This window comes from Fusarium keratoplasticum, chromosome 4, assembly GCF_025433545.1.
Source record: "Fusarium keratoplasticum isolate Fu6.1 chromosome 4, whole genome shotgun sequence".
Classification (NCBI taxonomy): Eukaryota; Fungi; Ascomycota; class Sordariomycetes; order Hypocreales; family Nectriaceae; genus Fusarium; species Fusarium keratoplasticum.
Window position 1 is genome coordinate 3,049,056 of NC_070532.1, and position 24,694 is coordinate 3,073,749.

A 24,694-nucleotide genomic window follows, 5' to 3' on the forward strand; every position below is an offset into this window, starting at 1 on the left:
CCTTTACCTCCGTGTCAAACTCCGGACATCGTCATGGAACAACAACAATGGTATGGGGAACCTCATAGCTCCAAGGATCTTTCAATTACGCGAATAGAATTGTATTCCCTTTTAGGAAAACAATTCATGTTCGGAGGGCGATGTTCTTACTCCGTATCGCGAGTCCGTGTATAGCTTCGGATATCGTGGAGCTGCGACGATGACGATGGTATGAAAAGGCTGGAGTTGTTGAGGACATCACAAAGGATAAATAGGCAGTATACAGACCTCTCCAATAGTTCAGTAAACTCATCATCATCTCAAACAACAATCCAAACCACACTCCTCACCAACATCTCAAACTTCATACCATCATCATGACCTACACTGTTCTTGGAAAGGAAGTCGGCCCTATCGGCTACGGCCTCATGAGTACTACTCCCTCAACATCCAACTCCAATATGGTTCTCTAACATCTCATCCAGGCCTTACCATGCGTCCCCTCTCGGACGAGGTCGCCTTCGCCGCCATCCGCGCCGCCCTCGACTCGGGCTGCAACTACCTCGATGGCGGTGAATTCTATGGCCCCCCTGACGCAAACTCCCTGACCCTCATGCGTCGATACCTTGAGAAGTATCCTGCCGACGCCGACCGCATAGTCCTCAACATCAAGGGCGCCCTCGGCCGCGATTTCCGGCCTCGCGGTACCAAGGAGGGCGTCCGCGAGAGCATCGACAACTGCCTGAAAACGCTGGGTCCTGTGGGACGCATCAGCCAGTTTGAGGCTGCCCGCAAGGATCCCAACTCGGACTATGAGGAAGAAACTCTGGCTGCCATTGACGAGTATGTCAAGGCGGGAAAGATTGACGGCATCTCGTGCAGCGAGATCAACGCCAACACCCTTCGCAGCGCTGCCAAGAAGTACAACATCACCGCTCTGGAGATTGAGGTCTCGCTCTTCACCCCGGAGCCCCTTACCAATGGACTTCTCGAGGCTTGTGGCGAACTCGACATTCCCGTTCTCGCATACTGTAAGTTACCCCTGTCCTTCACTTTGATAGCACAAAGCTGACCAACAACTTCAGCTCCCCTTGGCAGAGGCTTCCTCGGTGGCCAGATCAAGTCTTTCGACGAGCTCCCCGAGAACGACTTCCGCCGTATCAACCCTCGCTGGCAGGGTGAAAACTTCACCAAGAATCTCGAGCTCGTCTCCTCCATTGAGGCCATCGCCAAGAAGAAGGGCTGCACCACCAGCCAGGTCGCCATCAACTGGCTCGTCGCCCTGTCTCGTCGTCCCGGCATGCCCAAGATCATCCCCATCCCTGGCTCTACCAACCCGGACCGCATCCGTGAGAACGCAACCGTCGTCGACTTGACCGATGACGATATGGCCAGTATCGACAAGATCCTCGCCTCCTTTACGACGGCTGGTGAGCGATACCCTGCCGCCCACATGGACTTGTTGAATGGTTAGTTAGGGGCAGCCAGCACAGAGTAGAGTGAGTGGGAAACCAGTTAGATAGACAAATGCTTTTCATTTCTTCATATCTTCATATCATCATGATTCTTGTGTCAAAATCATCTCAAACAAGCCGACAATCGCTATCCGTTGTCCAGTAGGTGACCAAATGGACCGGCAAGGGGTGATGGCCAACCCCGTCGGCACATCGGCGTGCTCCCACAAAGACTCGACTTGAGTGGCGTCAACATAGACAAGAGAAGACTTGTTGAGACTGATTCTAGGCTCGTTGGGGCGCAGTTGGCGGATGGACTCGTCGAGAGCCTTGCCCATGTCCGCCTCCAATCCTCCCAGTGTGAGAGATTGGGATGTCTCGTCACAGTAATAGGCCAAGGTACTGTATATCACAGTGCCACTTGCCGTTTGCACAACTGCATGCCAGGCATTCCAGCCTGGAATCCCGACTTCGGGAGGAGGAATCATCACAAGGCTTGCATTATCCACCTTCGACAACCCGTTGTGAGCATGCCATTCCACGTCAGACTGCCGGGGCAGCTCCTCAACCTCAACAGCAAAGGTTGGCGGGACACAAGTGTCAGGCTCGTTCTGCTGACGAAGCGTAAGGACCTCCCAGTCAGGAATCTTTGCGGACTTCTCATCATTAGCTGCCAGCGTCATGTAAGCCGGGTTGTACTTCAGATCCCAAGGATCAGGGCCGTTTTCATTCTCCTCGTCATCATCAGGAGATCCGTGAGCCTTCTTCCAAGCATGCCCTGCAATCTGAGCGCTGCGTTGCATCTCATCAGGAGAAGTCGCACGAGGGAAGTAGGCAACTGAGCCTGTCCAGAACTGAATCTTGAGTTCTTGACCAACTCGCCAGAGATGTTGCAGAGAGAGCGCAACTTGGAGCTCGTGCGAGGTTTCAGAGGGGGCCGGGAGCAACATCGTGGCTGGAATCAGGGGAATTTGTCCTGCAATCGAGATACATCGGAGACCAGTCGCCTGCTGACGGATCGTAACAGGCACGTCTATAGCCTGACTATAGGGACCAATGTTTGCAGGTGCCCAGTAGGACCGTGACTGGACATGAAGACCATTGCGGTCGCCAGATGCCTGAGACACGGGGACAGTAAGATACACAGCGATGCTGACACCGTCCGGGAGCAGATCGCCGCAGGATATGGTCACCCGAGCCGGTGGATTGGGTTTTGGGAACAGCTTTCCATACTCCCCGTTGACCTTTGGAAAGTCTGACATGTGCCGCAGCACAATAATAGTGCTTGTGATCTGCGAGGGGTCGATGGAAGCCTCCGACACCAGACTCCTGATCTTCGCCACAACCTGCACCGTCTGTTCCTGGATCGACGTCTCGCTCGTGCGCAGATCCGGGAGAACGGACCAGCGGTGAAGATCGATGTCGGCAGTTGCAGTCCCTGCACCCGCGGCGAATGGCGTTAGCTGCCTCGCAGAGGAAGAGATGTGCTTGGTCTCCTGCGCTGCCCAGGGTGCAGACAGCAGCTCGTCCAACACGGCCTGGAACCTAGGATCGAGCAGATCAGGGACCCGAACTGTCGGCTCCTGTGCCTGCGCAGAATCTGGCTTTTCCTCAAGCCGTGCGCCCCCCAACAGGAGCCACGAGCAACCACCACCTTCACGCACGATCTTCCGCCCCTCGTCCGGGACGTTGATCCTCTTCTTGAAGACACGCGAAGGTCCGTCGACGACGAGGGTCTCGAACTCGCCACCTTCTCCCAGGGCTGCCGCGCCCTCAGCTGCGCCAAACTTGCGCAGCGCGTTCTTCACACGCTGGGCCCCTGCCTCGCTCGATACCCGCTCCCAGAGATAGTCCTCGTCCAGACCAGCGCTGGCAACTTTGATGATCCGTGCCTCAAGCCCGGCGTTGGCCATGTCGACCAGTAGCTGGGTGTCACTGGCAGTGGCTGCGGATGGGGGTGGCAGGATCGGGTACTGCCATAGGTAGGCCAGGGGCGTGAGGCCAAGGCGCAGGGCGATTGACTCAACACGGGTGCGTTGGTAGGTAGAGAGGATGGCACCAGCGCAGAGGGCATTGGCCTCAGGATGGCGGGCGACGATGGCCTGGAGCAAGGGCAGCATGGACTCTGTCTCGTCGCTGTCCTGAGCGTTGACCGTCGTCGTCGCGTCGTAGTCCCTCTCATGGCGGACCGCACGTCCAGCGATGGGCAGGCGATAGAGCGGCAGTCCAGTCGCGGCGGCGTACAGGGGGAGAACTTCATGACCGACGGTCTGGTACATGAAGCTGTTCAGGTCCCTGTCAGGTTCGCCATGGCCATGGTCCTCGGCATCCGGTTGGGCCGCCCAGGTACCCGGGTCGATGACCTGAAGGCCCGCGGGAGATGGCAGCGCAGACGACGCACGAGGATTGGTCTTGGGCTCAGTCGTGGCGTCTTGCCCCCGGGATGATGACTGTTCCTGGACGAGGAGGGCGTGCTCTTGCTCTTGGCTGGCGTCCTGGCCTGCCGGGAACAGGTTCGCGAGGGCCACGATACGGTGGCCGTGCTCGATGCAGTGGATCAGGCCGAAGAAGCTGTCCTTGCCTCCCGAGATTAGAGCAATGACATTGAGCCCGTCCGACGACATGGTTTGGTGGGCGTTTGTTTCGTTGTCGTTGCAGCGAGTGGCGTGTCTGTCCGAGCAGCCGGAGCCGGGAAATGAGGCTCTGGTAATCAAAGGCGATGATCCAGAAGGCGGGCGTCTTCAGACTGCCTTCCACTTTCCCTCGCCGTGCCGTGCTGCCTCGCTTGCGGGTATTTGGTGTGGTGCACGAGTAGGTGAGTATCGATAGTGTGGTGTGTATTCATTTAGTGGTGGAGGTTTTTAGGTTGCTGCCGAGTCGTTGGTGGAGTCTTGGATCAAGCAATTAGAGTAGAGAGCCCAATAGCTTGCGCTTGCTCCACGGACCACGGCCGGACTGTCTGCAACCTTCTTCACGGACCTGAGCTATTCACTGATTGTATGGGGTGTTATTGCTTGCCTCTATTGAGCACGTACTACGTACCGGGCTACCCAGCAAGTTCAACAGCGCCGTCACGGAGCCCCGGCCGGGCCCTGATCCTGACCAGCCGGAAGTCAAGCCTCCCAAATGTCAATTGGCGATGCCAATATCAATGACATTGCACCATGTCAATCCCGTCCTTGACGCAATCTCCCCGCCCCGTCTCTTTCGTCTCATCTCGTCTCATCTCCGGCTCCGGATCCTCTCCTCGGCGGGGAATACCTCCGGGGCGGCGATCACCCGAAGCCGGTGCAGCTTCTAGCTCAGGCACTCAGTAACTTCGTGAAGAAGGTTGCCGCTGGGAGGCAAATTCATCGACAGAGTGATTTGCAACCCCCTGCACAGTGATGAGCGACCTGTCCCTGCCCGAAAGGGAGCGCTATCCAGGATTCCAAGGACGCGGTGGCTGGCGGCGGGCGCCAGATGAGATCGCAATCGAAACTCCCGAGCTCTAGGCTCGACTGAAATCTCGGGCGAGAGAACCTGCCCCCTGTGGGGATGGCCTCTTAACCAGGGGAGACATAGAGTTGATGGAATCGTGGCTGGCAGTCCTGGGCGTCAGCGGCTCAGTGCTCTTTGGGTTCATGCAAGGTCCATGGACGGCTCGGTACGCCCCAAAATTCCGCCTCGGAAAGCTTGGCTGAGCGCCCTCTCGTGGCTCCCTTGACCTCAAACCACTAATGTGACGAGGTCGACTTCATCATCATGACTCGAGGCACTCCAGTTTGAGCTCAAGATTAGGGCGTGCGGTCCAGACTCGGCAGCACAGCCAGTACAAACACAATTTTTGCTCCGGGACTGGAATGATCAAGGCCCAAGGGAGGTGCAAGAAGTCTTGGTAATGGTTTTAAGCCAAGGAGCCCAACAAATGGATACAAGAGACACTGAGCATGAGACACACAGAGACAGGGACTTCAAGTTTTGTGGCAGCATTTTGTAAATTTGACTGTTGTGTCAAGGTTTCTAAAAGTATACATGATTTGTTGTGAGGATAAGTGCCTGTCATGATTGTGACCAGCACATCCTGTACTCGACATCTTCCAAATTCAGCAACAGGAAAACGACAGACAAAGAAGCAGAGTAAACACAAGAATGTGGCCGAGCTGTATGTGTGAGAAACAACCCCCTCCACGCGTCTCAAGTGATACCGTCGTCCCGGCGAGCCCTCTGATCCAGCTGCTGGCCGCCCGGGATGATTACAACGAGTGTAAGAACGGCAAGCCGCCAAGTTTTGATGGACGTCTTTGTCGTTAGCAAAACTCATCCATCACACCTTTCTTTCGATGCAAGCTTTGGTTCCCCAGATGTAAAAAAAAAAAAAATTCAAATTTTCCCCCTCGCGCCGGAATTGTGTCCATGGAATTTCCCCCAATAATTGAAGCCTCGCTCAACCGGCTCGAGGCCCGGGTTGGCTGGCAAACGCGATGCAACTCTCGAAATCAAAAGCAAAAAACGACAAATATCCTCCCTGGTCGTCAGGCGTAACAAGGAGGTCTTGGAAGTATTGATACAGGTATTGCGACGATGTTGTTGTGATGTGTTGTAAATGCATTCATAACCGCTTGCACTCTTTTTTGCTGTGAATCCCTTTTACCCAAGGATGTAACCCAAATGGAAATTGTTCCGTGACCCTACTACTACCACCGCCGAACTCGAGCGAGTGGCCAAGAGAAAAAAGAAGGTCGTCAGCGTCGTATCGGGCGTATATCAAGATAGTCGGCTGACTGTCTCGATCATGTTGTCGTGTTGTGTTGGCATGACCATTTAGTCGGAGCGCTTGCGCTTCTTCTTGCCCTGGTCGCTACCCTCGTCCGATGAGAGCTCGCTGGCGCTGCCGGGAACCTCGGAGGCGATCTGGAAGAGAACCTTGCCGTAGGCGCTGTAGTCATCTCCAGCAGGCGGAGGCACCATGGAGGCATCATAGGCGTGGCTGTCATCGTCAATGAGGTTCATGACGATGGCACCGCTGCCGTGGGTGCGGGCGTGCTGAGCGAGGTTGTCGCTCCTCGAGAACTTCTTGCCGCACTCGTTGCACTCAAAAGGCTTCTCCTGAGTGTGAAGAGAGCGGTAGTGACGCTTGAGGTGTTCCTGGCGACGGAATCGGCGGTTGCAAAGGTCGCACACAAAGGTCTTGGAGGGATCCTCAGTGAGGGACTGCTTGCGTCCCCGGCGGTTGGCGGGAGCGGGAAGAGGAGTGGGAGCAGCCTCGGAACCGCTGGAAGCGTTAGAGTCGCTGGCAGCATCGGCAGCCTGGGTGGGGGTCTCCTGGGCGTTGCCCGACTGGGTGGTGGAAGCAGCAACGTTCATGACGGGAGCAGCAACAGTCTCGTTCTTGTGGGTCTTCTTGACGCGCTTGTCCTGGTGGCAGTCCTCAGACTGGCAAGTGGGAGGGCTGGGAAGAGCAGGGAACTGGAAAGCCTCGTTCTCATCAAAAGACAGGTCCTCGTCACCGATGAAGCTACCGTGGCCGAGAGAGACGACGGAAGAGCCAGTGCAGGCACGGGGGCGACCAATATCAGCAGACTGCTCAGTTCCGAGGTTGACAAGGCTGTTGACGAAGTCGTCCTCAGACTCAAAGTCGGAGAAATCTTCAAAAGTGGGCAGGCCGTTGGGGATAGCAGGGTTGAAGTCAAAAGACTGAGCGGCAGCGATAGCCTTGGGCTCAACCTTGATCTCGTCAACCAGAGAGAACTCGGGGGTCAAGGCGTTGACAGCAGCGCCAGAGACGGTCAAGTTCCTGGGATCGCAAAAGTCGACGTCGTGGTCAGGAGTGGTGACTGAGCGCGCGTAGGGCGCAGGCGAAGGCGAGAGTGAAGGCGTGGACAAGAGGTCGCTGGCGGTGTTGCTAAGCGAGGGAACCTTGCCGAGTTGAGATTGGAGGTACACTGCCAATCGCGGTTAGTCTCAGGTCTTTCCCGCGATACCCCACTATTCAGGTGCTATGAGCCATGACAGCGCAGCGCAGCGCTTTTTGGTGGAGGCCAGCCAAACTGCGCCTCGGTGCTGATTGGAGACCGAGGCCGCCAACGTCAACCATAAGCACACCACCATCTCCCGTGGCCAAACCCAAAAATAGGCTCCAGCCCGAGTTTGCCGCACAATGGGATTGTTCTCCTCGTATGCGAGGCCACAAGGGGAAGGATCTGAGTAATAAAGGAAATGCTAAAATAGCTGCGGCAACTTACCAGGTGTCATGGGAGGGGATCCGCAGCTGGACCAGTCAAGGACAGACGTCTCGGCGGACTCGAGGCCCTCCTTGATGCCTTCAAGACCATCCAGTCCCGAGAACATGGGGTTCATGGGAGTCTGAAGCACCTCGCAGGCGCTGGGGCTGCCGATGGTGCTTCCAGAGGTCGACAGTGGTGGGGTCGAGGGGAAATACGAGTTGTCGTACAGCTCATTCTCCAGCATGATGGCAGGCTTATGGGACATGGGCTGGGGCGAGGCAGTCGGTGTCATGACGGCGGGACCGTTGCTGTACAGCGTGGGAGGCTGCGAGTTGCTGGCAGAGTTGGGTCGCGAGTAGACGGGAGTCGAGGGCAGTGTAGGGACCATGGGATACATGGGCATCTGCTGCATGGGCTGCTGCTGCTGGAAGTGTTGTCGCACCTCGTTCTTGGCCTCTGGGTTGTAGAAGTAGAAGGGAGCTTGGCCAATGGCCTGGGGCATCATCGTGGCATCCATTTCTGCTGTAGAGTCCTCCGTGTCAGCCACTGCGACTAGTCACGCCGAGTCAGGTTGGTATTTGTAGGATTCCACAAACCTTGATAGAGTTGGACTCTGGGGTTGTTGGTGGTGCTTGACCGGTTTTAGATATTAGGTAGGTTGGATTCGGTATTGTAATACAGTTTGCTTCGCGACAAGACTGGCAGTCGGCCTAACGATGGTGGTGATTGTTCGGTTCCTGGGGTGGAAGAGAGAGTGGACGACAAGTGTCTGGCGGAGCAGTAACTGTCTGGATGGGGGAGTGTGACTCGATTATTAGGTGCGTTGGTTGGGGACGTTCTTGTTGTACATGGGAAACACTCGAGTCCAGTCTAAGAGACGATGTAGAGCAGGACGGGAGGGTTTATCAAGTATGTCGAGAGTGCCGCAAGATGTTGTTAATGAGTGTGAGGGACTCTCGAAAGGCGAGGATATCCAGCAAATAAGAACGAGTCACAAAAGAAGGAAGAACCGAGCGGGCATAAAAGAGAAGAGATGATTACACAGATCCGACACTGCTGTTGTCGATCATACCTTTTGATGAGGAGGGAAACGAACGATGGACGAGCACGGGGACCATCGAGTGATAAGTACCTCCAGCGACGAAGCCCAGCAGCGCCTTCACTCACACGGGTCGACCCAGATGAGCACGATAGGCAGATGGAAAACCCTCCGTCGCCTCCATGCCCTTGTCTCACTCGAGGAGCCAGGGTCAGGGAGCTGTGGACCAAGATCCACATCCACCACATCCCATTCTCTGGATCCACCATATCCCATCCCCATCCATCTCGCTCTCTTCTGTGGCCTTGCCTTGTCATTCTGCTCCCTCCTAGTCATCTCCATCCACACCCAAGCCCTCGCCCACCCACGCCCACGTCCTCTTATCCACAATCCCACCCGGCGGCGGGCCAGACGGCAGAGTGCCCCCGGACCCCTGCCCAAGTCATGTCTGGGGCAAGGGAAACATCAGATGCGGGTCTGGGCGTCCCTGGCCCTGGGCCTTGTCATCCACCGTCTCTGCCAGTACGGGCCTTGGGGCCACGGTTCCATCCACACCACCATGGCGCAGCCACTGGCTTTTCTAATTCTGGACGATGTCTGCTAGGAGCTTGAGCCCTTTCGTCGCCGGATGGTCCGCCGCGGTATGAAGAGTAGCCCCCGGAACCTATCCTGTCCCGTACCAATGCAACGACCCATGTCCCGACTGAAGAGAGAGCTCGGCCATAAAGTAGTGGATAGGTATGGATGGGTTGTGGATGGATGTGGATGTGGATGTGGATGGGCACCAAGGCTCGCAAAAAGAGGGTCCCTCGTCGCCTGTGCAAGCTTGTGCGAGCGTGCACAACTCCCATGTCTCGCTCGGTGTCTCTTGTGTTTTGTGTGTGTCGTCGTCAGTCAGTTTTTTTCTTCTTGGTGGTTTTTTGTTTTTTGGTGCCTGCCCGTACGCGCGTAGTGCGTGATATGTGTGGCCATAATCCACAATCCGTTCAGCTGGCTGCCCTCCATCAACGATCCAGCGAACGGAACGACTGCCACAGCCGCCATTGATGATGAGCACATCTCGCACACATTTCTTCTCATCCCTCGTCTTATCCCTTCCGTTCGTTTGAATGGCTTGCGCTATGTGCTCGACCTCTCGCTGTCCACCAGTGGAGATGTTGGGATGCCAGACGCGCTTGGGAGTTATGCCATGGCCCCAGCCAAGATGCGCCATGGTGCAATCCCACTCGCCAGCGCGGCCTCCGTATATACCCAAGTGGCACGCAATCCGCAAACCGCGTCACAAGGGCTGCATAATCCCGCGCACTGATAGGGCGGCACCGTCGCGAGTCGCCGTGCATCGGCGTGCATCACCGCGCCTCGCCGCGAGAGAATAAATAAAACAGATTGGGCGAGTCCATAACGGGTCCTGGCCGTGCACAACTCCGATTTTGTCCACTCGGAACTGTGCTGTGCACCCTTCTCGTCTTTGCATGTCGACGGCGCCAGACATGTGCACAGCCATTCGCTGGGCCGATGTCGTGTCACATCCACCTGCCCTCGAGCGCTGTGCTCCGATGCATCGTCGGACGTCCAATGCAAGGCACAAACGACGGCGTCGCGCTGTTTCGCTTGCTGATCACCTCAATACGGGCTCTTGCTTGGTGGATGTGGATATGCAGTCGACGCCGTGGAGCGCCCGACGTCACCATCACCATTGCCGTCATCGTTGCGCGGCTCAAGCTGGAGGGAGCCCGTTGTTAGTGATGATGCCGCTCGTTGCTCTGGTTGGATCTGCGCCTCATCACAGCGGGTGGGCGGATATGGAGCAGAGGGCTTGTTTGTTGGAGCATTCGCCCATCATCACTCAAGATAGCCAAAAGACGAAACAAGGAGTGTAAGCTAAAGCTTGATGCCGCGGCAATCGAGGTGACAGGTGTGCGATATGTTTGACCTGTCTGCTCCGTTGACTGGCTACTGCGTTGCTGACTGGCTGCAAACTGGCTGGTGTGATTGCTTGCCGAGGACCTGATTGCTTCGCTTTGCTTGCTCGCTTGCTTGGCCGCTTGCTTGCTTGCTTGCCTGTTCGCATGCTGCTCATCATCGTCACGTTCAGCCCAGCTTGCATATCAAGGTAGATGATGCGAGCTCCCTGTCAATGTGCCATTCCCAACGGCGGATACTGACATGGAACGGATGTACCGTCAAACGACGCAGGAAGCTGCAACTCGAGGTGTCATCCAGCCGAGTCGAGTCCTCTGTAGCTTGTCGCGAAACCGTAGCATTGTCAATGTCAGAGGACGAATAGTCATGCCACTATAACCACGTCTTGAACCAAACAAGAAAGACAAGCAATGGCGATGTGGGCCACTAAACTGATCAACAATGTCACCGAAGCCTGCTGCAACCTGGAATAAGGCAGGTCCGAACGACGCTGATACAGCCCCCGCCAGAATTAATTTTATGCGGCAAGCCCGGGTGCGCACGCTCTTGCGCTCTGACGTCGGTTGTCGCATTGGCCTGTGCATAAAACGGGTTGGAGCGTCCCTGGCACCTACCAACTCGGGGAAAGCTGTCTGGCCCTAGTCCTAATGTGAGATGTTATACCTCGTACCTGAGCTTCCATTATTCTGCAACGCCCACCATTGATTGACCCAGACCAGACCATGGGCGAGCCAGTTGTGGACGTGGATAGTGGCAGAGTGGATGGTCTATTGTGGATGGCGTATGACGACCTATGGACCGTCCGGGCAGCATTGCGTAAGTGCGGTTGGCCTTGAAGTGCTGAATGTGTTAGTTGCAGCAAGATTCCATAGCCCAACCCGCCCAGTCCCGCCAGGTCCGAGGCGTTTGGCCGTTTGAGCTGAGGCTTAGAGGCTTGAGCCCATGGCCCGCATGATTCAACGCAGAAGCCGTCTTCCAGGTAGGTAGCTACGTTGTATGGCATGAAGGAGGCCTATCTTCGGCCAACTCTATGGAAGGGTTGAACAGCGTTACCTCGGTTTATGCGAACGTCTAAGTTGTTACCTAATTGCCCATCTACCCTGAGGATAAGGTAAATTTGACATGTCCGAACAAGGACAAGACCGACCCAGCCAGTCGTCCCCGGTAGCGATAGGCTCACAGTCCCAAATTTGCCAAAGGGTCCTGAGGAAAGAGAGACGACTTCTAAATGCAACGTCAGAGGATCCTACGGTCCCAGAAAACCAGAATCCCAGCAGCCTCGAGATCCCAGGAATCTAGGACCTAAGCAAGCGTAATGCAACCAGCGACGCTCCGGCCCCTGACCCGGCCAATCGTCTTGGACCAGACGTCCCTTCTGGGGAAGGTGCTACGCAGCCGTCTCTTGGCTTGTTGCTTTGTCCCGTCTGGCCTGGGCGTTCAACTGCGCCTGTTCGCTGGCTGCACCGGGCTGCCTCAACTCCTCCAAGCCCGCTGCTTGGCCCGCCACCAAATCGTGGCCAGCAGCCAGTGCGCGCCCGCGTTGGCTTGGCTCCTCAGGTTCTCCATTCCCCATCCCATCCATTCTCCAAGTCAGGCACAGCGGCCAGATAGCATGCACCGAGAGCTGGAGTTGGGCGCCACAAGCTTCAGCTCCCCTCGGCCGCGATCACCGCACGATGAGGCCGGTGCGCCATGCACCAGGCTCCGTGCGCCGACGGTATCACGGCCGCTGACAAGGACGTTGACTCAAGCAGCTTGTTCGACATCCGCCAGTCGACAATAACAACGACGCCGTCGTCGACGCCGCCCCCGCCGCCGCTTTGTCTTCAACCCCGCCTCCGTGCTTCCATGACGCTTCCTTGAGCCGACTGGCTCACCAAGAGGGCCTCCCAGCTCAATGGGCATCGTCCGTCTCACCATTGCGCCGACAGCGAGTCAGATCAGGCAGGCCACGAGGTGAGAGCTGCTCAGATCGAGATCTACACTAACACGGACGGTCCCACGGCATCGTCCCGGAACGTACTACCAGCTTCCAATCCCGCTGCCACCCTCTCCCTCGTGTCAGGTCAACTGTCATCCCAACTTTTCCCAAGTACTCTTTTTAGGGTCCAGGTTCCTCGCCGGGGTCCGTCATGGTTGAAGAGCTAAACGGAGCTCTGATCATGATCTGCCTCTCTTTTGAACCGTTTGTGGCTTCGCCTGCTCCCGTCTCACGTCTGTCGATGGTGGTGTCATGTCGTAAGAGCAAAAGCTGCTCAGTTAAGCACATGAGGGCATGCTCGACGGGTAGCCGGGGTCAAGGACCGACATCCCAAGGACCACCATATGGATCTTGCCTGTATCTTGCCCCGTGTGGTAGATGGAAACGGCAGCCGAGCAGCGTTTTGAGCCCTCCGCAACCACAAGAATAGACTGTCAACGCATCGGCTATGGGAGGCACAAGTCCAATGGACTCGAGACCCTGGTGGTAATTCCCAACCTTCTGGAACACCTGGCTCAGGATGGAAATGCCACCGAACAATTACGGGCCTTGGTCGGAGCAACTTCCATCTTGCTCACAACCGACGTTTTCAGGGTCACAAGCGACACCAGAGCCGGAGTCTATGGGCGATAGCCTGCGAATAACCATGCGACCGTCCGCCCCAGAAAACGGCCGCGTTATTGGCTTCGGAAGCTGAACGTTCCAGAAGGTCCCAAAGGCTCGGCGGGACCCTCAATCGTCAAACTCGTCATCGAACAGGTGAAACATCTTTAGCGATCCATACATAAGAAAGATGTACCCTGGTGGCGGATTCAGGCTTAGCGTTGGCGACGGTATCCGTACCGTTAGGGAAAACGATGGCATGACAATTTGTCTTGCCTTTTCGGCTGCCGTTCGATGTCTCTGATGGAATGTCTCTGCCCGCTCTCGCGCCGTCGCCGCCTTGCCTTCCCGCCCGTCCTGCCGTCTCCAGTCTTTGAGCCTCGAGTCGCTGGCTCTCTGCAATCGCAGCGGTGACCCGGCCCACAGCTCCCGACAATTTCCTTTTGAGGACACGACGTTACGAACGAATGCAAAGTGGGGATCTGATAATCCCAAGCGATGCCCATTATGAACGGCACGACCGAATTGTGGCCGTCCGACAATGCCAGGCTAAATGGTCCGGGTCGTGTCCCATTGGACAGCACAGGGACAATCCCCCGGACCTGAAACTCTAGCTGATGCACAAAGTCACGGTGCCTGAGCGTGGTGCTATGCTTTCGGTGTTGCATTAGCCAGGAACTATGCATACGAGACGACATTATGTGGGATAGCGCGCGGGGCATCAGCTCAAAGGAGCAGAAGGGACGCGTCTCGGCGCACAAACAAGGCACAAATCGACATCTCATTTCCCCATGCAAGCCACACGCGCACAAGCACGCATCACATTGCATGACACCCACCAATGCCTTAGGCCATCATCATCTGGCCCTCCTGTCTCCTCCCCTGGACAGACCAGAGTCTGTGTCCCTGTGCTTGTGCTTGTGCTCGTGCTCGTGTGCTCGTGCGCCTGCACGTGCGTCTGCATACGGATCGCTGTCCCATATTGGCTGGTGGTTTTGCACAAGGGACCTTCTGAGGCTGCATAATGCCCTCAACCTAGCCCATGCTCGCAATGGCACTATCCACCAGACGCTCCAGAACGAGGCCCCCAATGGCCCCCAAGAAACCTTCAAGCCATCGATGCCAGAAGGCCTCAAGGACCAGGGACGCTCATCCCATCTGCCGGGTGTCGATCGTCGCCACTAACAGTAATCGACAGAGCCCATCTCCAGACCACCGATGAGGTCGATTCGGCCACGGGCAGTCCCAGGACATGGGGGCTCGTTGACACCGAAGGATGGCTCTCTCATCATGCGGTTTGCTTCTATTTCTCTGCTGCCTTGCCATGAACCGGACCTCGCCCTGCTATATCGGGAAAGTCCCAATAAACCTCGTCTCTTCTCCAACAGCCGGGCTCCTGGCGATTCTGGGGCGCCGGCTGGGTCCCATGGAGCCTTTACTTGACAGGTCGGGTGCCCTGTCGGTGTCGGTTTTTGGGACCGGCCGTCGTCGTGTGCCTTAGTAAAGATACGCCCTGGGCCCAATGACCGACGCCCTCGTGGACCCTCGTCGAACGGTGGCAATCTGGCTGCTTGGTACCTTGCATGGCGGCGTTCTTCTGCAGAATACCGCAGAAGACAGGCCCTTGAGACGCGACCGCCGCCGTTATGCAGGAACAGGAACCGCGGCCAGTTGTGGCCGCCACACCAATCCTTCGCCAACCGTCCCTCCCAGCTCCCTGAGCCGTTTGGCAGCCTGTGTGTGGCGTTGTGCCGCAACCAAGCTTGCTGCATGGACGCCTATCTCAGACTGGTAGGTAGGCACGCAGTTTGCTCTCCATCATCACATATCACACCTCTGGCTCTCTTGGGGAGAAGCTAACGTCAACCCGCTGAGATGGGCTTGTTTCCGCGAGGCGAACTGCGACCGCCCACGCGGCTTACGACTCAGAGGTTGTTTCCGCCATAGTTCACAGTTACATCAGTTACAAACATGGCTCCAATCCTTTCATCCTTCCATTCATCCAGCCAGCCAGCCAGCCTACGGGCTTAGCCCACGATGATCCGTGGTGGACGTTGCGGCCGGGCCACTCGTGCGAGATTGCCCCAGAATCGTCAGCAACCGACATCGCTCGCCATCAATCGCCATCGAGCATCACATCACCGCGGCCGAACCCTCGACACTTGGTCCTGGCCTGGAGGCTGGAGCATTGGCATTGGACCCTCTGTCTTGACTTATCTACTCCACTGATCCTCCTCGCGGGGCTGCTCGCGGCCTTCCCACTACAGCATAAGCTCCAGGGAACGTGCCCTGAAGCTATCGACACCGCCGTCGCGCTGAGGCCACAGGGCGGTGCAGGCCCCGGAGGTCCTTGACATCGAAGGCATATCGTCAGCTCCGTCGCCGTGTTAGTGCTGGGCAGGTGGGTTTGGACCTCGCGGAACCGGCTGCGCACAGCCTGGTGTAGTGTGGTGGCAGATATGGGTGCAAGCATTGATAGCGGGCACTTACCTAACGATCCAGGACGAGTCATCGCGTTCCCACGCTTGGCTAACCCCAATCCCAGAAAGTGGGAGCCATGAGGTCTCGCGTCTAGCCGTTTCAGGCCTGGTCATGGCCACCAGCACTCTGGTTGGGCCGTGTTCGATCAGACCAGCAACAGCCGCAACACCAACAGAGTGAGGCAAAGAGATCCGTCGTGCTGGATTCAGTTGGCCCAGAGGCCCTGTCACCAACTGCACCACCCCAGACAAGGGAGCCAGGGAATCTCGTCCCGTGTCCGCGGGAGCCAGGGTGCGGCGAGAGGCTCGTCTTGAAGAAGTTTTTTTTTCCTCGCCTTGTTATCTCTGTTCTCCCTTTGACCAAGTCACCCTGCAATCTACGCAGTCAGTCAGTTTATCTATCGCTCCGCTCAATGCTACATCTATGCTTCAAAGGCGAGTGGGTATTGCTCATGGACACTTCGGCCATGCCAATCAATCCATTCGGGGGCCGTAATCCCCCAAATTGCACCTTTCGACCCAGCTGTAGGTACCATCATGAGGTCCCAGCACGGCGTTTTTTGGAAGCGAGGGTGCCTGCTTGGCTTTCCCTGGGGCAAGCCGTGGAAGGATGAGACCCTGATGGTTGATCCAGCATGGGAGGCCCGGCTCGACCAGGGGTCACCCCTCCCCGAGATGGACCGGCGGGACTTGGCAACCTTGTGCTGGAGATTTGGTAACGGCCCGGATACGTAGCCGTGTGGCCAGCCAATCTCGCTGATCAAGTCGACGGAGACTAGGACTGCAAAGATCCCTGTCCTCCGGCCCTTGGGACGCTCCCCGGATTTCAGCCCGGCCAAATGCAGTCCAGTTTGGATTTCCAGCGAATCCAACACCTGGTGCCCGACTCGCTCGCCGTGGGGCTCTCTGGACTTTGGCATGATTCTGGAAGATCGCCTCCCAGATACACATCTGACCTAGCTCACGTTGGTGGTACCGAAGAGGGACATTATCCCGCGGCTGGGACGTCTAAACGACCCCAGGCGAGTCAAGCTTTTGGCTCATTCGTGAGCCCGTGTCTCTGTTGGATGCCATTGCTCCTCTCGTCGCCGCCATCGTCCTTGCTGGGAGCCAAGAGGTGGTGCGGCAGTGGCGAGCTTCCTGAGCAGCTTGGCCACTGTCCGGGGGGAGCAACAAGACTCAAAGGGACTGTCCAGTCCGGTCCAGTACTGTATACAGGCTAAGAGGTGATCGCTGGCATTATTTGGCGTTCTAAGATTCACCCGAAACTCGACCGACATCTCTTACCCCGGGTGAACCGGACAAGTCAGTCAGCGTTGCTGAGTCGTTCATGCATTCAGAGGCCTGTCGGTTCCACAGATCGACCTGGGTGACGGCTGGGAAGAGCCTTGCAAATTACAAGAGAGTAGGGCTTGACAGCCATTTCGACATCGTCCAAACTATGTTGACGTGGTGCCCTGGGAAGCAATGAATGGTCCGCTTGGCCACGAGTCAATACCCTGCGCCGAAGCAACGACCGACGAGCTGTGTGGAGGCAGCTCGAAATCAGCTCGTATCCAGGATGCCCTGGAAGGGTGGCTCCCCCAGTCCAGCCGCTAGACCACGGCCCCTGTCTGCGCCGACTGGGCATTCCGCCGACCATGTCCTTGGGCCTTCTCGAAGGTTTCAGACCCCACCCCAGCATGACGCGAGATCAACCCTCGATGATATGAACTGGTGGCCGGTTCGAGTTGGTGATGTTGCCTTTGAAATATCCATCCATGTTGAAGATCCGTCAGTGTGGGAACTAGTCAAAGGGACCTCGGCCTGGGCGAATTGATTGACCTTTACGGTACTGAGGAATCTACAAGGGTCCCGCTCAAGAGGAGATAACTATCTCGAGACTTGGAGGCTGCTCCGTTTCCCCGTGGTTCGTCGAGGAGAAAACATTGGCAGGCGGCATCGGACTAGAGTACATCACGGACGCTCGACCGACGGTCTAGGCACGCACTGCCCTTTGAACAGTTATCAGAGCGACTTTAGGTTATCTGGCGTCTATGCTCCTTTATCAGTACTGTCATTGCGATGCGCGGCTACTTATCAACCCCACGGCGTTGAAGCCACACAGACCAATGCCATCACGAAATCATGACAGTCAACTTGCGTGGGACGACACCACCCAAGACCTATCAAGGACTCGGGCTCGCCTGTGGCGGGGTGGGGTAAGGTGAAGCTCTCTGGTAGCTGACCATGCTGCGACTACATTGTCAGGTTACCTTCCTTTCCCGTGCTCCTATGGAAATACGGAGCAGGTAGTGGCTTGTGCGAATCTATCCAGGTATTTGTTCTCATGTTGGACCGCCATGACGACACGGAAGAAGTGGTGGAAGGCGTCGGACTTGTGTCGGGCGAAGTCAAGGTGTCCTCGGGAGCAGGCATGTTCCAGCCAGCCCGTCAACCATGGACAATGGCCCGAGGGACTGCCTTTTGAGGATTGCTTTTTGTTTGACTACATGTTTGCGAAGTCGGAGTTGTTGGTGGGTGACTACATACGTAACAAACTTGAGTTAAGAGCTGATGGATGGAGCAGATAAGATGGGCGGTTCCTCAATGATTGTCTCCCCCACGATGGATGCTCGACGACGACTTCTCGATTCAGCAAGCCGCAGCTGATGCTCCATCCAGTTGAAGAGAAGTTTGCGTCGGTCCTGGAGGAGGCAAGGTCCACACAGCGTTCACTCGGGAAAAAAAAGAAAACATGATACACGGGCTTACATGGAGCCAAGCCAGGCCGGTGGGCGGACAAACAGGCGGACGGGACGGGAATATTGACCGTTCGGTCTGCTCGAGGCGAAAAGAAAGAAAATTTCGGCTGGGGGTGGGCATACCAATGGATACCATACAGCACCCGGGCCATGTTCTTGGTGTAGGACAACTACCGACAATGGACAGGCAAAAGCAAATCCTAGGCACGGATGGTTCCACGATCCCGCATCCGAGGGTGAGGCTTTTCCCGCCATGGCCCGTGAGCTCAGGGAAAAAAGAAAGCAAGACGGCTTGAGAAAACTCTTTCGGTACCAACGTTGGCTACACCGCAAAGAACTGTCTCAGGTACGAGAGTGCTTTGAGTGGATGTCGACATATTCCGTGTGGGGGGGCTTGAATGATTCCCTGGCAGGTCTCTCGATGATACATGCCAGGCCAGGCACATAGTAGATGGGATGGGTACTGCTGCTGCTACTATGCGTTACCTCCGCAAGGCGGAACTGGGTGCAGTGCAGCGCAGCGCATGCCTACACCGTATCTCCCGACTCCATCTTCAGCTCTAGCAACAACCGAGGGAGGGATTCGAAATCGGTGCTCGTGCATGAATCCAAGTGGAAATCCTTGTCGGCACTGGCAAAGCGGTCAAGAAGGAGAAACCAACCCCGAGTTTACGGGACAGTAACTCTGTCATTTCTCAGGCGAAGTTGGTCGGTCGGCGCGGCAGCTCCGGGGCCAGAACGAGGCGTGATCCGCGGCTCCTGCGAGCCCAGGACATAGAACGGAGCAAGTATTTGCATGGAGCAAACATGCATCCATACATTGACCTGACCGCGCGGTACCTACGTCGAGGCTAGCAGGGCTACGGAGGATCGGTACCGACAAGGTAAGTGGTCATTTCGGCATTTGGGGCTGGTATTGTCGACTGTTGTTTGGCCTTTATTGAGCCCACCCACAGTCAGTTATTAGTTGGGTGACATTTTCTTGGTTATGTTTGCACTATGCGTAACTGGGTAATTATCCTCTCTGGTGTTACTTTTTTTTTTTTTTTTTTTTTTTTTTGTTGTTTTCTTTTTGCTGCCTCTTCCCTCTCGTCTCCTCCGTCCTTGACCGGGCAGTCTCTTTTCGTCTCACTGTCGTTTCTTTTTTCTTCCATTTATGACCTGTTTCTCGGCCATTCATAACATGGTGCGATTGATTGGATAACTTTTTATGCGAGGGTGTCATGTAATATGCCCATGCATGCGTATTACGTGTGCCTGATGCGATGCAGTGAGCAGCAGCAGCAGCAGCAGCAGCAGGACTTGGACGCAAGGTAAGGACTTTGGTCGATCGGGGGCGTCTCACAGTGGAGGCGGAAACGGCGTCTTACACGGACTGCTCCAGTCCCCAGAAACGGGGATCCGTCATGTCTTGGAGCTGTGGTCCAATGCGAGGGGCAGACTGCCTTCATGTCAAAAGAAGAAGCAACAGCAGCAGCAGCAGCACGAGGCCGAGACACGAGACGCAGACCCTCTCTGATGCGCGTCGTGTGTTCAGCGATGCGGATATCGATCCAATCGAGTTGGTTGGAAAAAGACGTTGGACCTGTCCAAGCGGAGGTTTGAAACGTTCTTGAAGCATTGCTTGACTCAACCATGACAAGACGGCACGCCACCATATCAGCGAGCATTAAGACCAGGCTTGGCTTGGCTTTTCTTTTTGTTTTGCTTCATCTTACTTGTTTGGCTCTCTTTCTCACAATGCCCATGACGGATTTGGAGGCTGGCGAGTTGCAGTTCCGTGCTCCATGTATGACATATTGCTTGCCGATGAATGGGCGTCTCGAGTGAGTCGCTGGTCGGCCCGTCTCGCAAGCGTATGTATTGCCTCGGTCATGCACTGGCCATGGCCCATGAGACGATGGGAAGTCTCTATTCTGGTTTGAAGAAGCAAAGCAAAGCAATTCTTTTCTCTCTCTGGGCAGAGGGCGTGGATATTAAATTGAATTCAGGCTTATGCATTCTTGTTGGAGCTACGGATTCAGAGTTTTCTCTTGACGGGGCCTTTATGAGTAGGGCATTGGGGAAAAAATGGGCAATTGATGATGTATCGCATTCTTGTGTCGACTTGTCGACCTATCGGCGGGGTCCGGCAGGATTGATTGACGCTGTGAGATCCAGCTTGGCGGCTCTGCCTGTGGACTGGACTGGGTTGGAGGACTGGACTCGTCCCCAGCTTCAATGCAATGTCCTTCCTCTGTGGGGTTAGGGCATGCGGGCTTCACGATGCTTGGACGATGGGAGGTGGGGAATCGACTGTCACTCTGGGCTTCGAGGGGAGGCCAGCCGCGAATAGAGAGGGCCGAGATGGCCTCATGCGGCGGCGAGGCACGACAGGGCGAGGGGAAATCTGGAGCCGTTGGATTGGGGCCCGGCCATGCGAAACCAGCCGGTGGCCGAGAGATGGAGCCGGCCGATGATGGGATGGATGGATGAGGAACGATAAAGCCTTGGTTGGCTGGTCTTGTCCTCAGGCCGGTTTCTTGCCGTGCATGTGAGGGAGAAGAAACTTTTTTTTTCTTTCTTTTATTTCCTTCTTGTTCTTGTCATGACAGTCAATGGTTGGTCTCACGGGCGGATGCGAAGTCCGTCTCTTTTCGTCGGATGCTGAAGCTGACACGTCATTCTGGGACCTGCATCAGGTCCCAGTCTTGTCTGGTTTTCGATATGTGAGGGCAATGTTGAAAAGACGCATGCTGTTGGCGTCGGATATATGTCATTAGACCCCCGTTGATGGAGGCAAAGCCGTTGGTTTTTCTTTTGGGACATGCTCTTTGTTGCTGTCATGTGGCATCCTTGCTTCTTTTCCTTGCTGCACACTGCCATGTCGGAGCGGGACGGACGCTCTCCATACGTTTGTGGCATGATGGTGCTGCGGTTTTGAGTGAATGAAAAAAAAGTCTTCAATATGTTGGATCTAGAGTATCTGCATGACGGCGATGGTCTGACCGGCAACTGTAGGGTAAACCAGACATCAAGTTTGAAGTCAAAATTTGACTCATTCCAGCTATTCTCGAGGGATGATGGCTGCTGGCATGGAGGCTTGGCCGTGACGCGGTCCGGTTTGATCTTTGTTGAGCTTGGGTGTGCGGATGCAAGGGATCATGTCGAGGCATGGCCTACACGTGGAGTTGAGAGAGTATGTTTCGTGATAGTATGCAAGGGTGATGGGGGTGTTTTTGAGCATCGAGCCCTAACATGCCAGTGAGATGTGAAATATGAGAACGTACGTGTCTAGATGTTCTGAGCACGTAATAGTAGGCGATCGAGATTCGGGGGTTTTGAGTTGAGCCGAGAAGTTGATGGATGGTGTGAGTGAGGGAGATGTTCTTGGTGTCTCAGTTGTTGAGTAATATGAACCTGTGAGGGAAGTCGGGACGGTACACGATGAATGTCTGCAGTAGGAGCTACAGGGTGTCCCGGTTGCGGTGAGCCCAGAGACTAATATGTGATACTGTTAGAGTTTAGGTAAGTCATTAGTTGAGAGGAGCTGGTGTATCATGAAGCTATTCACATGGCATAACCACATTATATGAACCCAATTCACAACCAAATTGAAAGATAAAAAAAGCAGCAAGGATCCCAACACTATAGCACATACACCATGGTAATTCACACAGACTCTACGAACAACACAATAAAAATTTTTGTGCACTGAAGTAGACCCGAAGTTGCAAAAAGTCAAGTCTAGGGTAGGCCACTCCGGCAAGCCCCTACCGAAAACCCCACACCCAGCCACCTTTTGTTACCAGCCACCTCGTGGCTCCACACGAAATACATCATCAGAAGCCCAACCTCCTCGGCCAAGACGGCGCAAAGCAGGGCCCAATCGCCAATTCAGCTACCAAGAAACCGGGAATATTGGTCCCCTTTCTCCTATCATGGGGCGGTAAACGCGTTCAATACGAACCTTGCCCAGCTCAAAGAAGTGACGTGGCTGTGGTAGCGCACGGGGGTTGGCCTGTTATATCAAATCACCTTTCCTGTCGGGAACTTGCATCCTGCACTTCATCCAAACTCATGCAATATACAACGCCTCGAGTCACTGTGTGACAAGACAGCCATTCACGTCGAGTACATCCGTTCCAGAACAAGGCGAGGCAAACAAACAAACAAACAATCCTACGTAACAGTCGCTCGGCCCTTTGTCGCTTCTGCTTCAGAGCTTGAGTCTGCTTGCTCCCCTCCCAACAAGTCAACCACCACATACAACACAGCATCATCATGCGGTGGATATCCAAAAGTTACCTGGCCGCAGCAACGGCTGCTCTATTACCCATAAACTTTGTCTCTGCGCAGACATGGAGCAGCTGCAATCCCATGCATAGCAGTATGTCTTTCCCACCCACCCCTGGCTCCATCATGACAATGCTAACACTCAATCCTCGCAGCCTGTCCCGCCGATGACGCTCTGGGAATGGCCATCAACGTCGACTTCACAAAGGGCTCGGTCAACTCGTTTGCCGCCTCAGGCTCCCCCCAGTACGACGACGAGGGCGTGGCCTTTACCGTCTCCAAGGGCGGCGATGCGCCTCAGCTCGCCTCGCTCTTCTACATCATGTTTGGCCGTGTCGAGATCACCATGAAGGCCGCACCCGGTGCCGGCATCGTTTCCTCCCTCGTCCTCCAGTCCGACGTCCTCGACGAGATCGATATCGAGTGGCTGGGCGCCGCCAACGACGAGATCCAGTCCAACTACTTCGGCAAGGGCCAGACGACGTCGTACAACCGAGGCGAGTTCCACGACGTGACAAACACACAGGGCCAATGGATCACCTACACCATCGACTGGACGAAGGACCGCATCGTGTGGATGGCTGCCGGTACCGTTGTCCGAACACTCAACTCGGGCGACGCCGAGGCCAACCAGTATCCCCAGACCCCTATGCAGGTCAAGTTTGGCGCCTGGGCTGGCGGTGATCCCAACACCAACGGCGCTGGAACTGTCAAGTGGGCTAGGGGACCGACCGATTTCAGCCAGGGCCCCTTTACCATGCACGTCAAGAGCATCATTGTTACCGACTACTCCACCGGCGACGAGTACAAGTACAAGGACAACTCGGGTTCGTGGGAGTCAATTGAAGCCGTTGGCGGTTCCGTCAACGGTAACGAAAACGGCGAGGCCATGACCGTAACGGCCACTGCCGAGGGCACCGTCGCCACAGCCGATAACAACGTCCCCGTGGGAGGTATCGCCGAGGACGGCAGCCCTGCAACGGCCACGCAGACCGGCTGGCCTTGGACTGGTACTCGACCCTCCGGAGGCGCTATCCCCAGCGGCTGGAGGCTGAACGCCGAGGGTAGAATCATTCCCGAGGAGAACAGCGCCTCGAGCTTGATGGGACCCTACCACAGCGTGCTGGTCTTGGTATCTGTGCTGGCCGGCATCCTGACCTTCACCGGCAGACTCTTCTGATGACTCTACCCCGACCCCTTTTTAGAGGACTTTATTGTATATGATACGATCTGTGGCGCATACTGTCTGGCACATGCCCACATGAACATGGACAAAGACGGATGATCTATGACGATTTCCCTGGTCTCAACAAGGAACGACCAGGCACGAGAACTTGGATTTGCATGTCACGAACTGGAGTTCTGGACATTTAGCATTATTAGCATTGACATTTGCGACTTGCATTTGCATTTCAGCGACGGCGTTGTGGACAAAACAGAACACTAAGACGATAGATAGATTTGATTTGACTTGACTTGCTGGATATAGAGAACCGACAGACAGACAGGCATTTGTACATACACATTATTACTGGTAAACATGACTGGCAAATTGCCTAAAGCAACATGGAAAGAATAAAATACATACTGCACTCAAATGCATACCAGACACTCTTCCAACAGTCCATGTTGATCAACTCCACCTTCTAGGGATGTTAACTGAATAACCTGCTTTGCAAGACATTCACGATTCATCTCATAACAAGAAACAAACAGTGCAGACTGCTATGATCTGTTCATTTGTTTGGTTCTAGAAGCAAATCGATGCCAATGTTCTAATATAGCCAGCCACCAAGCCAACCAACCCCTTGCTGAGACGTTATAATTGAGACCTCGTTCGAGACCTCATCCATCCCTTTTCCCATCACCCAATTCCACGAGGCGCTTCTATATACGTGGGTCTCGTCTCGTACTAAGGAGATTTTCTGCCGCCGTAAACCCCAATGCTCCGTGAAAAATTTCGCCGCTCAGCGCCTGCCTGCTAGTTCATCGATTCGCGGCCGTTCCACC

At 55.5% G+C, this 24,694-nt stretch overlaps 4 protein-coding genes across 4 annotated transcripts; 2 read left to right on the forward strand and 2 right to left on the reverse strand.

Annotated features, from left to right (window-relative positions):
* Nucleotides 1-356: 356 nt before the first annotated feature.
* Nucleotides 357-1,453, forward strand: NCS57_00600900 (Aldo-ket-red domain-containing protein; the record flags this gene model as incomplete). Its single annotated transcript, XM_053055910.1, has 3 exons — nt 357-411; nt 465-1,010; nt 1,065-1,453. 3 exons carry the CDS (start codon nt 357-359, stop codon nt 1,451-1,453), a joined length of 990 nt encoding a protein of 329 aa, XP_052914865.1.
* Nucleotides 1,454-1,537: 84 nt separating this feature from the next.
* On the reverse strand, nt 1,538-4,057 carry NCS57_00601000 (Diphthine--ammonia ligase; the record flags this gene model as incomplete). The annotated part of the gene is made up of 1 exon (XM_053055911.1): nt 1,538-4,057. One exon carries the CDS (start codon nt 4,055-4,057, stop codon nt 1,538-1,540), a length of 2,520 nt encoding a protein of 839 aa, XP_052914866.1.
* Nucleotides 4,058-6,236: 2,179 nt separating this feature from the next.
* On the reverse strand, nt 6,237-8,709 carry NCS57_00601100 (uncharacterized protein; the record flags this gene model as incomplete). The annotated part of the gene is made up of 4 exons (XM_053055912.1): nt 6,237-7,357; nt 7,658-8,161; nt 8,236-8,270; nt 8,681-8,709. The coding sequence occupies 4 exons, from the start codon at nt 8,707-8,709 to the stop codon at nt 6,237-6,239; spliced, it is 1,689 nt and encodes a 562-aa protein (XP_052914867.1).
* Nucleotides 8,710-22,672: 13,963 nt separating this feature from the next.
* NCS57_00601200 (GH16 domain-containing protein) lies at nt 22,673-23,864 on the forward strand (the record flags this gene model as incomplete). The annotated part of the gene is made up of 2 exons (XM_053055913.1): nt 22,673-22,778; nt 22,840-23,864. The coding sequence occupies 2 exons, from the start codon at nt 22,673-22,675 to the stop codon at nt 23,862-23,864; spliced, it is 1,131 nt and encodes a 376-aa protein (XP_052914868.1).
* Nucleotides 23,865-24,694: the final 830 nt, after the last annotated feature.